The 12634-nt window shown below is 37.7% G+C and overlaps 1 protein-coding gene across 12 annotated transcripts; it reads right to left on the bottom strand.

Annotated features, from left to right (window-relative positions):
* Positions 1 to 590: 590 nt before the first annotated feature.
* On the bottom strand, positions 591 to 7752 carry LOC147550084 (E3 ubiquitin-protein ligase UPL5-like). Of its 12 annotated transcripts, XR_015237227.1 has the most exons (8): positions 7550 to 7654; positions 5940 to 7394; positions 5119 to 5803; positions 4207 to 4392; positions 4080 to 4128; positions 3064 to 3158; positions 1696 to 2774; positions 591 to 1109 (listed from the first exon to the last, which is right to left on the bottom strand). XR_015237227.1 is itself a non-coding variant. In XM_086667430.1 (4 exons), exons 2-3 carry the CDS (start codon positions 7375 to 7377, stop codon positions 5121 to 5123), a joined length of 2121 nt encoding a protein of 706 aa, XP_086523556.1. In that variant the 5' UTR covers positions 7378 to 7394; positions 7550 to 7654; the 3' UTR covers positions 3816 to 4392; positions 5119 to 5120. The 12 variants fall into 12 exon arrangements, 3 of the variants coding, with proteins under 3 accessions (XP_086523554.1, XP_086523556.1, XP_086523555.1); XR_015237220.1 differs by having other exon boundaries at positions 1441 to 2774; positions 3845 to 4128; positions 5940 to 7752; XR_015237226.1 differs by lacking the exon at positions 1696 to 2774 and having other exon boundaries at positions 7550 to 7662.
* Positions 7753 to 12634: the final 4882 nt, after the last annotated feature.

Below are 12634 nucleotides of genomic sequence, written 5' to 3'. Positions count from 1 at the left end.
ATGAAGGAAAACTACTGCAAAACACCTAAACCTAAAAGTGACTACTCACTCTAAATTAACTACCCACATCTATTTTCAGCTCATCATACCACCACCTAAGATGTTGACCATTCAATTTTTCAAGAAGCTCTTTAATTAGAACCAACTGTTGAATGAAAACTATATAGAGTCACCATAATTTTCTGCAGGTCAGAGAGGTTCTTGTCATATGCATTTCTTTATATATTCTGTCCCTATATCAGCGTCAAATAACATTTCATATGGAACCATATTATCTGTTGTATATATCTAATGGAGTAGACTGCATTCTTTGATATTTCAGATCTTCATAACTAATAAAATGATAGACTCCGAGCCTCCTGTTCCTGCTATGGCGTGGTCATTTGTGTTTCGAACTTCATTCCACCCATCCCATGTTGTTCTCCTGGTCCAAAAATCTACACCTAAACACACATTTAGTCCACCTTAATATTGATATAGGATTTTAAGCCAAAATAATAATTATAATGGATATTTAGTCCAAATTGACCCATCTCTATAGAAAGAAAAAACAGATCTCTATCATTTCTATTTAATCATAATACCCATAATATGAAATCAGATTTTGACAAAATTTATGTCTAAATTAAAGAGCTCGACGAGACGGATCCAGTGGTCCATCTTGATCCTAATTTGGACAACGTTTGGTTGCCCAAATTTTACAAAAACAGATCTGGTTTCTACATCCCAAACCATTTGACATAGCTGAGTTTCTTGTTTAATGAAAGGGTACTTCACTAAAAGGGGAATGATTACTGATTTAGGCTTGCTCCGTAAATCCAATCATTGGAGAAAACCTATCTGAAAAATTATCGAAATATGTCATGTTTTGATGTGATGACATGGACTGTTGCATCAACATCTGAAGCCTCCCATCAGTTTCGGAGCTTAAGCTTGGCTGTGGGGTGTAAGTTGATCTGGTATTTATGCCCACAATCAACCCATTTGGTCTTCTTCCTTTTCCCACTACTGCTATAATAGCAGGATCGATAAATTCAGGATGATGCTCCTAATTTGTTGTGGAGGATATTGATTCCTCTGTACAGAAGAACTTCCAAACAGATGATGCCCTGAAAAAAATAGAATAGCAACATTTTGATATCACTCCAAAGATGCATACAAGTAACCAAAGCAGGTTAAGTATATATTTTTTTTTATAAATTTACAGGCCAGAAAAAGAGTCGAATGTCTGATCTATTCTCTCCTGATAAGAAAATCCAGGTGGCGGTGATCTGCTTGGACGCGAGAATCCAGGAGCTGAAATTGGAGCTCGTGAAACTGTTCAAGCCTCGAGGCATAAGCTCATAATAAGATAACTAGACCACGAACTATGAAAAAGTCATATCTAGATTATCCTACGTAGAAGAATTAAAAAGAGTATCCATTAAGAAGTGAATTTACCAGAGAGCCTTTCAGCCGAAAGAAGGAACTGACTGCTTGGAAAAGTTTCAGATCCCCCTAAAATACTGGACAGAACCATTTCGAAGCCTATCTAAGTACTGATCCCTATTTTCAGTTAAGTTCTGATGGTCAGGATAAGTTTTGGTCATGTTACCAAAGTTACTGAAGGAAGGCTCTGACACTGGAATGGTGATTTCCAGCAGTAACACCCTCCTGTCTTGCAAAGTAAAACCTAGACTGATTGCTATTTTGTACCTTCGATGCACTTTTAAGCAAACCAAGATTTTCGTCGCTTCCACTTAATAATCTGGCCAAGATAATGTGGTGAGGTCAACCACTCATCCCAAGTGTTGTGTAGCGATAAAATACCCCGAGCTTATGCCGTTCTCACTAGTGACTGAACCATCATTAAATCGTTCAATTACTTGTCTTCCTTTAAATTCGAGGGAAAGTTGGCATGTTGGAAAGAATTCCCAGTCTCAGATGAGTTATGGACTTCATGTCACTAACTAAGAAATTACAGTATGCAAATGGAGGCAATATTTCCTCATCAACTTTACAGTTAACAGATCCACAGACTGATCCAAGGATACTTGGACTAATCCAGCATCTTGCAATTAATGACCAGTATAAAGACCAGAAGCTCCAACAGTGTTAGATGAATGAGGCAAAGACGACTGGTGGGCAACTTCTGATACACTCACACTTCGCTCATCAAAAGCCTCTGTCTTCTCTTCAACTCATTGAATATATACCAGTCATTACTTGTCGAAGTGATTCCAATCTCCAATCTAGTTGTTCCCTTGAAATGGAGACATCATCAGACAAGGTGGTTTTCCTTGACGTAAGTGATTTATAGGGTGGCTAATATGTTCCACATGATACTGTTCCATGTTCTGGTTTCCACGTGACCTAAGTTCATCAAGACTGGCAAATGTATCGTTAACTCTCAAAGTGTCACTACTGTCACTGCCAAGATTACTATCAATAATTATTGATTCCAATCCAGAGCATAAACTCTGAACCGTCCCATCTCTAGCAGAACCCTCGTCTTTATTGGCACCAAAACTACAGATTTGTTTACCAGCCGCTGATTCGTCGGCGCCCGTCTCACTATCCTTGCTTATTTGTCTATCCGTCAAATGCTTCCACTCTACCATTGGGATGTGTTTGACTTTTTTGTTACTAAGGGCCATTTTTCTAAATTAGTAGGCATTAGAGATGCTTGAATTGAGTTTGTAACCACTGACGAGGACAAACCATCAGACTTTTGTGCGGAAGGTCTATTTGAGCAACTTGTAGTTGGTGCTCGGCCATTGGGAACACGCGATCCCCTAGCAAGTAAGATAAATTCCTTTCAATAGTACGGACTAATAGAACAAATGAGAAATGCAACACATAGGAAGACATGAACCATGTAACACCAGTCGGGGGGCAATATATCTGCTAGACCAGAACATTTGGTCTGAGCTGTAGGATCCTGCTTACAATAATGGAGTTGTGGAAGTTTACTGAAATGTGTTAACTACATCCTCCAAAAAAGTTTAAGAAATCGGATGCTCAAATGTGTTAAGAAATCGGATGAATTTTAAAAGGATGACAAAACCAAAGTGAATGTCTTACATTTGGAACAATTTAGGGTTTAGGTTTAGCTAAAGATGTAGCATATTGTCTGTAGAAGCATATTGTTTGTACGGCAATTTGTTGGCACTGTACTCCTTTAAAAAAGAAAGGCAAGTAGATAAGAAACATGATCAAACTATTCCTAAATCATTAGGCGATGAGAACATCTTCAAATTAGGAGATGGAAAATTTGCAGCAGTCCAATTTAAATCATTAGATAGTAATGACATTGAAGCCTGCGACATATGCAAATCTATCACAGTCAAAACCAAGAGACAGAATTAAACGATCTATTCTGCAACATTGCTCATAACATAGGGTTTTGTTGTTTCTCAGGATGCATTTGTTAGTTGTTACTGATATTCTATGTTACATATGAAATCGTTCAATTTGAATGTCAACCATGATGATTTCCCACTCTTTAGGTAGAACACATCAGATAAGACAAAGACAAAAAAATCTGATTACATTAAAAGGGGGCCTGGATTGAAATGCACGAGTCTGTTTTACCTTTTAACGTAGCTCGCTCTCAGAAGGATCCACAGACACAGCCAAAGATTAACAAAATCCTATTGTAACCTAAAGACACAGCCGCACAGATCACCCATATTTATATTGCAATTCCATGTATTAGGCCTCAAATCTCAAAAAATAATAAACAAACAAGAGAACATTCAAGTTTTCTACGAGGCACCGATAGCAACAAACAGGACACTTAAACAAGATAAAGGAACAAAAAAGAAGAAAGAGAGTTTTGGATGCATAAAATTAGTTGATATACCTTGTAAAGGCTGAAACTATCTCATGTGTACTAAAACTATCTTCTTCAGTGCCAATTTCATGCAAATATAAACAATCTGGATTGATGCAAGACTGGGCCAGCAAAAGAATCCATTTTCAGAGGGCCAAATAGAAGTCTTGCTCGATTCTCACAATTTTTTTGTACTACAATACCGGTATACCTGAACTCTGATAATTAGATGCACATACCATATTTCTTTTTGAAACTTGCATACCATATTTCTCAACCATGCCTGGCAATACTTTGTGGTCCCAAAGCACGCTCTGCAAACAAAATCCAATCAATTAAGCTGATAATAAATTGTTACATTGATAGAAATTGAAAAACTGACCATGAGTTACCTTAACAGTTTATCATCTAATATGTAACCATGCACCGACTGAATACATCGCACTGCTTCCTCCTCCTTTGAGTTACCATAACAGTTCACAATCCTCAAATATTTGAGTGGATAGAAGAAACTTACTGTTACGGAGCCCATTATGAAAAAAGAAGGAAATAAGCACGGACTGTCGTACTGGAGTTCCCTGTAGTATTGCAAAAGATACAATTTTGTGACTTAAATTACTCAAAAAGGTAACGATTTATGTTATGTGGACACTGATACAAGTATGAGGTGTCAAATAGGGGAGGAGAAAAAGGCTATTACGGGAATATGCTTGTACCCATGTATTTCTTGAATTAGCATTACACATTATTTTTTACTTTCAATATAAACTGTGCTACACTGAACACAAAACACAGTATTTAAAACAGGTAGCTTACACGACTATGTGCAGGTCACACAAGACGTGCAAAGAAGTGAAGGCACAATGTACATTAGCTTAAATCCATTGAAGTGATTGGAATACCCAAGGTCTATGAGTATCCGAGTACCCAACAAGGTAAAGAGGAGTATCCGCATTAGTAGTGTTAAAAGTCACAACACTCTCGGCCATTTCCATAATGATGCCAACACCAGACACATATCTATGGAAATAAAGAAGAATATGAACAAAAATAAAAGAAAAAAGCAGCCGAAACGAATAGGATCAAAGGCGACAAGCATCTGACAATAAGCTTTCTGCAATTGAAAAACAATAGGATCGTGTACGAACATCGTAAAAATACCAAAAGAAAAAACAAATGAAATAGAACACACTGCTAAACCATTCTTTGGCAAATCAAGTATTAAGAAAAGCTGAAACAACAAAAACATCTATAAAACAAAACATTGCCTATAATTAATCACAAATAAATAGCCTAAGACTAACCATCAAACGAAACGAAACGGCTTATGCTGATCTCTACATGTCAATGGCAGATTAGCATACTTCAGCCTAGAGATGGGTAGGGTGGTTTCAATCATTCTCTGGAAAGGAGTAGTCTTACTAGCATCAGCATCTTCATTGTGGTTCATGTGTTCGTCCTGATCTTTTTCACAGTTTGTTCTTTCCAACAATATACCATCAAGATCTTCTAAATCTATATTTTGGAGCAACTTCTTTCGGCACCTTCGAGTAAGAACATCATCAAGGCCCCGAGTAAATAGCTTTACCTTCTCAGTAATTGATTTTACAAAGCAATGTTGAAGAACGAGTTTTATATATTCTTCTCTGTTCAAGCTATACACAACCATTGTGCTACCTCCAGGACACAACTCCACAATTTTCCTCCCGCACCCAGACTCATCTAATTCTTCAGTTTCCCAAACAAACGTTAGTCCTAAACCATCTGCATCTATAAACTTAGTATCCATCTCCAAAATATCTTTGCAACTTTTATACATATATGGATCTGCATCTCGTATATCTTCCAAACTAATTATTGATCCTCCGGCTAATTGCAAGAAAAACAAGCGATCAAACCCAATGCCTATTTGAATGTCATGCATCAACGCTAAGGCAATCACTCGGCCACAAAACCGATAATATTCAAGCTGTTGAGAATCCGTTTTTGCTGCAAACAGGTTACAATATTAATTATGTTATTAGAGAGATTGACTAAGAGAATTGTCGAAGGTAACAAACATTAACATGACAAAAACATGAACGGCAATTCAGAGGTTGATTAAATGTTGAAACCGTGAACGTACCTGGATTAGGATAGAGCCTTCGAGTGTCATGTGGGCACGATACGAACAAAGAATTTTGTGGAGCGAATAGATGCTTGCATACCAGTAGGAGCCACTCCCTTAAAGCACCAGGACCAGCAATAGCTATCTCGTTTTTGAACTGAGGGATGATTCCATTCCGCAACAAAATGGGGTTTGCAAGCCCAACATGCTCAAAAGAATCAAAAAGTAACTGTGACCTGTCAATGAGCACCGTCATCTTTTGTGGGTGATCACAACCATTCTTAACCTCATTCGGGAACGCCATAGTGATCAAATGTCTTCGGGATTCATTATTTAATAAACTCTTATGTCTAAGAAGCCATTGATGATCGTCGTCTCTCTTTGTTCTCATAACAAGTTTATTAATTGAATCTCGGTGAGAATTCAAGCAAGAAAAGAGGTCCCTTTCTGCAGGATGATACAACTTAGCAATCATGTCTAATTCCTTCAGAATTAAGATATAATAAGACCACCCATTATTAAATTCACATTGAGTACATCTTTTGTACTCAACTCCGTCATCCATGTAAGTCAGACCAAGATCAACGTTGTTCAACAAGTCACTAAAATCATCGTAAAACGGTTTAAGCTCCATCACATGATACGACTCATCCTCATCCAGAGCCACCACAGGAAGTGAGTCAAGTGATTCTGTTCTCATATGCTCATTAATATTCGTACACATATGGAGTGCTAAAAGAGAGAACTCATCAACGTCACTCTGAAATCGTAACTTTAACCCAGACGGAACTCTGCAGAAGCACGACTCCCTGATCAACTTCATATTCACAATTAACTGTTTTGCGAGCTCCTCCATAAATGGGTAACAGTCACGAATTAAAGTATGTGGTTCAGCATAAAAGAAAAATCTTGCACAGTTTTTGGGACCCATTGATTTGAGTAAAGATTCATAAGTTTGACGACAAGAGTAATACAATAAATTATCTGAAGTTGTTGTTTTATAACGACGGAGAAGATTGCAAATCTCTAAAACTATACTAGCAAATCGATGTCGAATGGGAATGGGAAAGGATTGAATGTTAGGATAGAGAAAGAGACGAATTGCTTCCTCCGCTATCTCTTTATTATTTTTTACAGGAGAGTTGTATAAATGCATAAGATTGCCAGGCATTTCATACTCTTGGAATATTTGCATATGCCCTAATTTCTTACGATTTGTTGATGTCAACTTTAAGTAGTTACTAATACCTTCTAAAACGCTTTTTCCCCTTGATTCATTATCATCATAACCACCACTAATGAGGCATGAAATAGAGGAATACAATTTTCTAAGGATTTTGATTGCTTGTTTATGGCACTTCTTACCAAAATTCCACTTGGCATATTCATCTTCTAGTTCTATCTCAGGTATGAATTCTATCTGCGTCTCATTCTTCAATAAGTCTCCCTCTTCCATCCTCTCCTATGAGATTACTAAAATAAAAAGATCCAATTTTTATGTCTAAATCAATAAATTAAAAGATAAATAAACCTAAGCTTTTGTGCAAAAAGTACAGTACTTGAGGGGCTAGGGTTTAAACAGGCAGCACAATTGGGTACTTCCGAGTGAAGTGTTTAATATTCATAACTTGAGCTTAACCAAATTAGAGAAAGTTTTTTTGAATCAAAGGTTCTCTCTCAACCGGTTGCAGCTCCTCCTCTGACAGAGCCCTTTCTCTCTAGATTGGATATTTAAACGTTTTCTCCGTCCTTATTGATCTAGGTTTCTTAATTGTAGACAAACCTTCCTTAATTTAAAAAGGTTAATTTTGACTTTTTATTTCTCCTTTTACCCTTCTCTTAGAAAGTATCTTCCCTCGATATTCTTTCTCTCTTCATCTCGTCAGATAAGGGATCTCAAGCAAACAGTCACCCGACCATTGCAAACGACCCTCCCTCCACCACCCCAACCACTAGAAGACCACCACCTCGACCATTAACTTTCTCTCTCACTCCCTCCGTCTCTTTTAGTCTTTCTTCCTCTCTTTTCTCTCTGAAGTTAGGTAACACCTCCTGACCACCAAAACTAACAGGTTGAACTCATGTTATGTTTAGTCTGACTTTCAGCTTGAGACCTAGAGGGTAAGGTCTTGTTATGGAGTAAAAAGACCATTCTATGGTCTTTAAAGGGCACAATATCTATGTATAGTAAGGTATTTATTTTTTCCGAAAATAAAATTTTGTTTGTCTGTATAGAAATTCTATTTTCTACTATAAATACCTGCTTTGTTTCTAATATTTCTCTGACTAATTGTGTTGTGCTATGAGAGATTGTTTGTCATATGATTTTATCGTATCGTCGATACGATTCTGATCAAGTGAGTGAATTATTGATTGTTATCGATTATGCCACTTCTTTCTCCAGAGTACAATGCTGTAAGGACATTCATATATTTCCTTATAGGGAAACTTCAAAACATTATCGGTTGGATGTTACAGATTTATATGGGACAACCCATATTCAACTTTCTTCAAGAAGGTATCATAAGAGCTAAATTACATGGTTGTTTGAGATATTCATTGATTGAGATATGAAATCTAGCTTGAGATTTCAATTGACTAGTGTCACATTTTAGAATGCTGCTCTTTTTGTATCTGACTCATATATCTGACCAATCTGAATGGCTTGGGTTGGTTTAGAGTGGCTTTAGAGAAAGTAGTATTACACTTTACTAGATCTGAAAATATTAAATTATCTCAGACTCGTACCAGTCCGAGACCATAAGCAAGATCTCAGACTGGACAACTCAAGACCATGAACAAGGTTTCATACTGGACAACCCGTGACCATAGGCAAGGTCTCGGGCTGGACAATCCAAAACCTTAAACCTGGTCCAGAACGGGATCCAATTCGAGTATTTACCTATTTTCTCAGACTGGACAGTCAGACAAAAGTTCGCCTACAAGTTTTCAAGTCAAATTAAATTGACTGGTGAGTCAATAGTTGGAGGGATTGGACAGTCGAGAAGAAGTGTCTACAAAGTTTTTCCGTCCAACTAAGTTGACTGCAGTCGATAACTCCAACTGAGTGCCTGCAATAAATAAAGGGGAGTCTATAGTGGACACAGCCTACCAACTTGATTCCCACCGTTCTTCTGAGTAGAGTCACTACTTGTTAAGGTAAGTCAGATGCTTTTAAAAAAAGAGAAGGTAAATGGGATGTAAATTTTTGAAGTCTAGCATTTAACTTGATTCTCTATACCGAGTGGCAGAGATGATGACATTATTAATCCTCTATCTCTCTCCACAAGGTTGTGGAAACATCTTATAAGATCTAAGGAGTAGTGGGAATCATGGCGGATTTACATTGGTCAGACATAACTCGATGAGTTTGATTCCTAGAACGCCTCCTATTTATAGATAACTATAAGACTGAACAACTATAAGAAAATATTGTGGAGTTTCTTTTCCCTTGATTGAAACTCTCTCCACCTTATGAAAACGAGGTATGCAGTTATCAGAGGGTCAGCCAGGGCAACTTGCATTGAAGAAAACAGATATTAGAAACTCCACCGTATGGTAATAAATTATATATCACTGAGTGTCAGTTGGGATAGGATTGCACTGAAAGAGGGTTTTATTAATAATCATGATTACTAGATTTAAATTCCTAATAATAGGATTCTTTACCCACAAGTCGAACATGACCTCGAGATACTTGGTAATATATGCATGATGTTTGTATGTTACTATGTTAGTTAGATTCATGGCCTATAGGGCGAGGAGAAAATTATTTTTGCATCTCATGCAAGATAACCATGCAAGTATATGACGGGCCACTTCTTCCCTAGTCCATTTTTTATTTCAAGACACCCAGGTAAGTATATGATATGTGGGCTAGATTTTGTTCCTTACAATTACTCATGAATCATGGCAGGAAAATTGTAAGTATGCGTACCAGTTTTTTTACATAGCTTGCCCTATTTAAAACCTACCAACGAAACATTAAATTTTGAAATTTATTTTCACCTTGGGCCAAACCATTTATAATTTCGATGTTCAAATTCGTAGTATAGATATCTGCTCCTTTAGTATGACATTGTCCATCCTAATGAGTAACTCCCATGTTATTTTACACATGCACATGATTAAATACTCTAGTTTAAGTTTCAAAACTATTTAAAGATTCAGGTTACCATGGCTCTAGGAGCTTCTCACTGGGTTACTAATTGGTATCAAGCCATCCATATATTTTCTGCTGTTAAATTGAGAAGAAAGATGGTTTATTTGTATCAAGTAACTACCAACTTACCACAATTAGGATGAGAAGAAATTTTATGTAGTTCTATTTTGGCTATTGCAATTAAGGTTGTAATTCGTATATGATTCATGCGAGGAGATGTTATGTTGTTAACCTTTCCCACTAGCCACTTGATGTAGGACTGAAATGGGAAACTGGAATTAAGGAAGAAACTAACTTGATTATATTATAGATATAAGAAATAACGCACTAGTATCACACCAGTACAAACTAGGAATCACTCCTAGAGCCCTTAGGCATCACACCTTTGGGGTATTTGCATCACACAAACACATAAAGCTTAACTAGCTGCTGGAATACTCTCTGTCTCTCTCAAACAACAGAATTACATGCCTTATATAGGCCTAAAACCCACCTTTGCCATCTTTACTTGTAGACTATTGAACTTCTAAACTCCTAGAGCACTAAAAGACATTATAAAGGACATTTAAGACATTAAAGAGACACTATAAGACATTAAAGACATTAAAGAGACACTAAAAGGCATTAAATATTGAACAAGGTGGAACCATTTTGGATTAGGCCCACATTATTCAAGATTCCAGGTGGGCCCTTCATCTAAGACATGCCAAATCAGAATTTTGGCCTTAGAATCTTTCTTTTGACGCCTCCGATACACCTTTTGTGGTTGTTGCTGCCATTCATCTCCATCAACTCTCCCTGGCTTGAGAAAACTCGACCCCGGCGAGTTAATTGCATGAAACTTCTCATAAAGGTCTTGGTCGAGTCTTTGAAACTCATCATCTCTAATCCAAGTACAATCCGAAAGTGGGCGTCCCCTCCATTTAATCAAATACTTTTGATAACCACCTGCCCTAGTAGAAACAATTTGATGATCCACAACGTCTTCAATTTCTTCTTTTGAATGTGGGGCTGGTGGTAGGCGAATGACAGGATCCTTGTCAACTACATAGCTGTCGTGTTCATGGTACAAAGTAAGATCCTCAATGTTGAACACATTACTTATGCCCATATCTTTGGGTAAGTCGAGAACATATGCATTAGAGCTGATCTTCTTAAGAACCATATATGGACCAGCACTTCTAGAGTGAAGTTTCTTAAAAGTACCTTTTGGGTACCTTTCGGGTCTGATTCGTACCATAACCATGTCTCCCTCGTTAAACTCGATAAACTTCCTCCTCAAATCAGCATGTGCTTTATAATTTTGATTGCTGATTGCAATCTTTCGCCTTACCTCATCATGTATGTCCCGAATGTGCTTACTAAAAGCATCTGCTTCAGCACTAGGGCGTGCTTCAATTGGTAAAGGAACCAAATCAATAGGCTTCTTTGGCAGTATACCAGTTACTATTTCAAAGGGGCTGCGACCAGTAGATCTGTTCACTGAACTATTGTAAGCAAATTCAGCCATAGGGATGACCAGATCCCAGCTAGGAGCATGGTCACCGACTAGGCAGCGAAGTAAATCACCCAAACTTCGATTAACAACTTCTGTTTGACCATCCGTCTGTGGGTGAAAAGAAGAAGAAAACTTCAGCTTTGTATTCAGCATTTTCCATAGAGTACGCCAAAAATAACTCATAAACTTCACATCACGATCCGAGACAATGGTTGTAGGCAACCCGTGAAGTCGAACCACTTCTTTAAAGAAGAGCTTAGCAACAGAGACAGCATCAGCAGTCTTTGTACACGGAATAAAATGTGCCATTTTCGAAAATCGGTCCACAACCACATATATGGAATCATGGCCTCTTAGGATTTTTGGTAACCCAAGGATGAAGTCCATGCTTAGGTCTTGCCATGGTTCATGAGGGACAGGTAATGGCATATATAAGCCGGTATTTTTCCGCCTTCCTTTTGCTGTTTGACAAGTTCGACAACGAGAAACGACTTTGGCAACATCTCTTTTCAAGCCTGGCCAATAAAATCGATCTTCAACCATCACAATAGTCTTATCTCTTCCAAAGTGACCTGCTGCTCCTCCTGCATGTAATTCCCATATTACTTGCTCTCTAAGAGACGTGTCGGGTAAACAAAGTTGAGTCCCCTTGAACAGGTAGCCATCGTGTATAGAAAATTCAGTATGTACTCCTTGCTGTCCAGCCAACAAATCAGCATAGATGATGCTGAAATCTTTACAAGAGGGGTAGTCTTTTTTTAGTAAATCAAAACCGACAACTTGGACTTGCATGGAAGAGAGGATATGAACTACTCGACTTAAAGCATCAGCAACCTTGTTTTCAGTACCTGCCTTGTGCTTGATAACAAAAGCATATTCTTGTAAGAAAGAAACCCACTTACCATGACGACGATTTAAATTCTTTTGAGAGTTTATGTATTTGAGAGCCTCATGGTCAGAGAATAGCACAAACTCTTGAAAAATAAGATAAGTCCGCCAATAACGAAGGGCTTGAACAACAGCATAAAATTCCTTGTCATACGTGGAATACTT

This window comes from Eschscholzia californica, unplaced genomic scaffold (assembly GCF_041429995.1).
Source record: "Eschscholzia californica isolate CP2 unplaced genomic scaffold, dmEscCali1.0.p SCAF_3, whole genome shotgun sequence".
Taxonomy (NCBI): Eukaryota; Viridiplantae; Streptophyta; class Magnoliopsida; order Ranunculales; family Papaveraceae; genus Eschscholzia; species Eschscholzia californica.
Note: the sequence above shows the minus strand (reverse complement) of the source record. Positions and strands in the feature narration are given on the sequence as shown.

Coding starts and splice junctions, on each gene's coding strand:
- LOC147550084 (XM_086667428.1), bottom strand. CDS start 7,377: ATGGAAGAGGGAGACTTATTGAAGAATGAGACGCAGATAGAATTCATA. Junction 5,804..5,939: donor AAGGCTCTATCCTAATCCAG/GTACGTTCACGG, acceptor ACCTGTTTGCAG/CAAAAACGGATTCTCAACAG.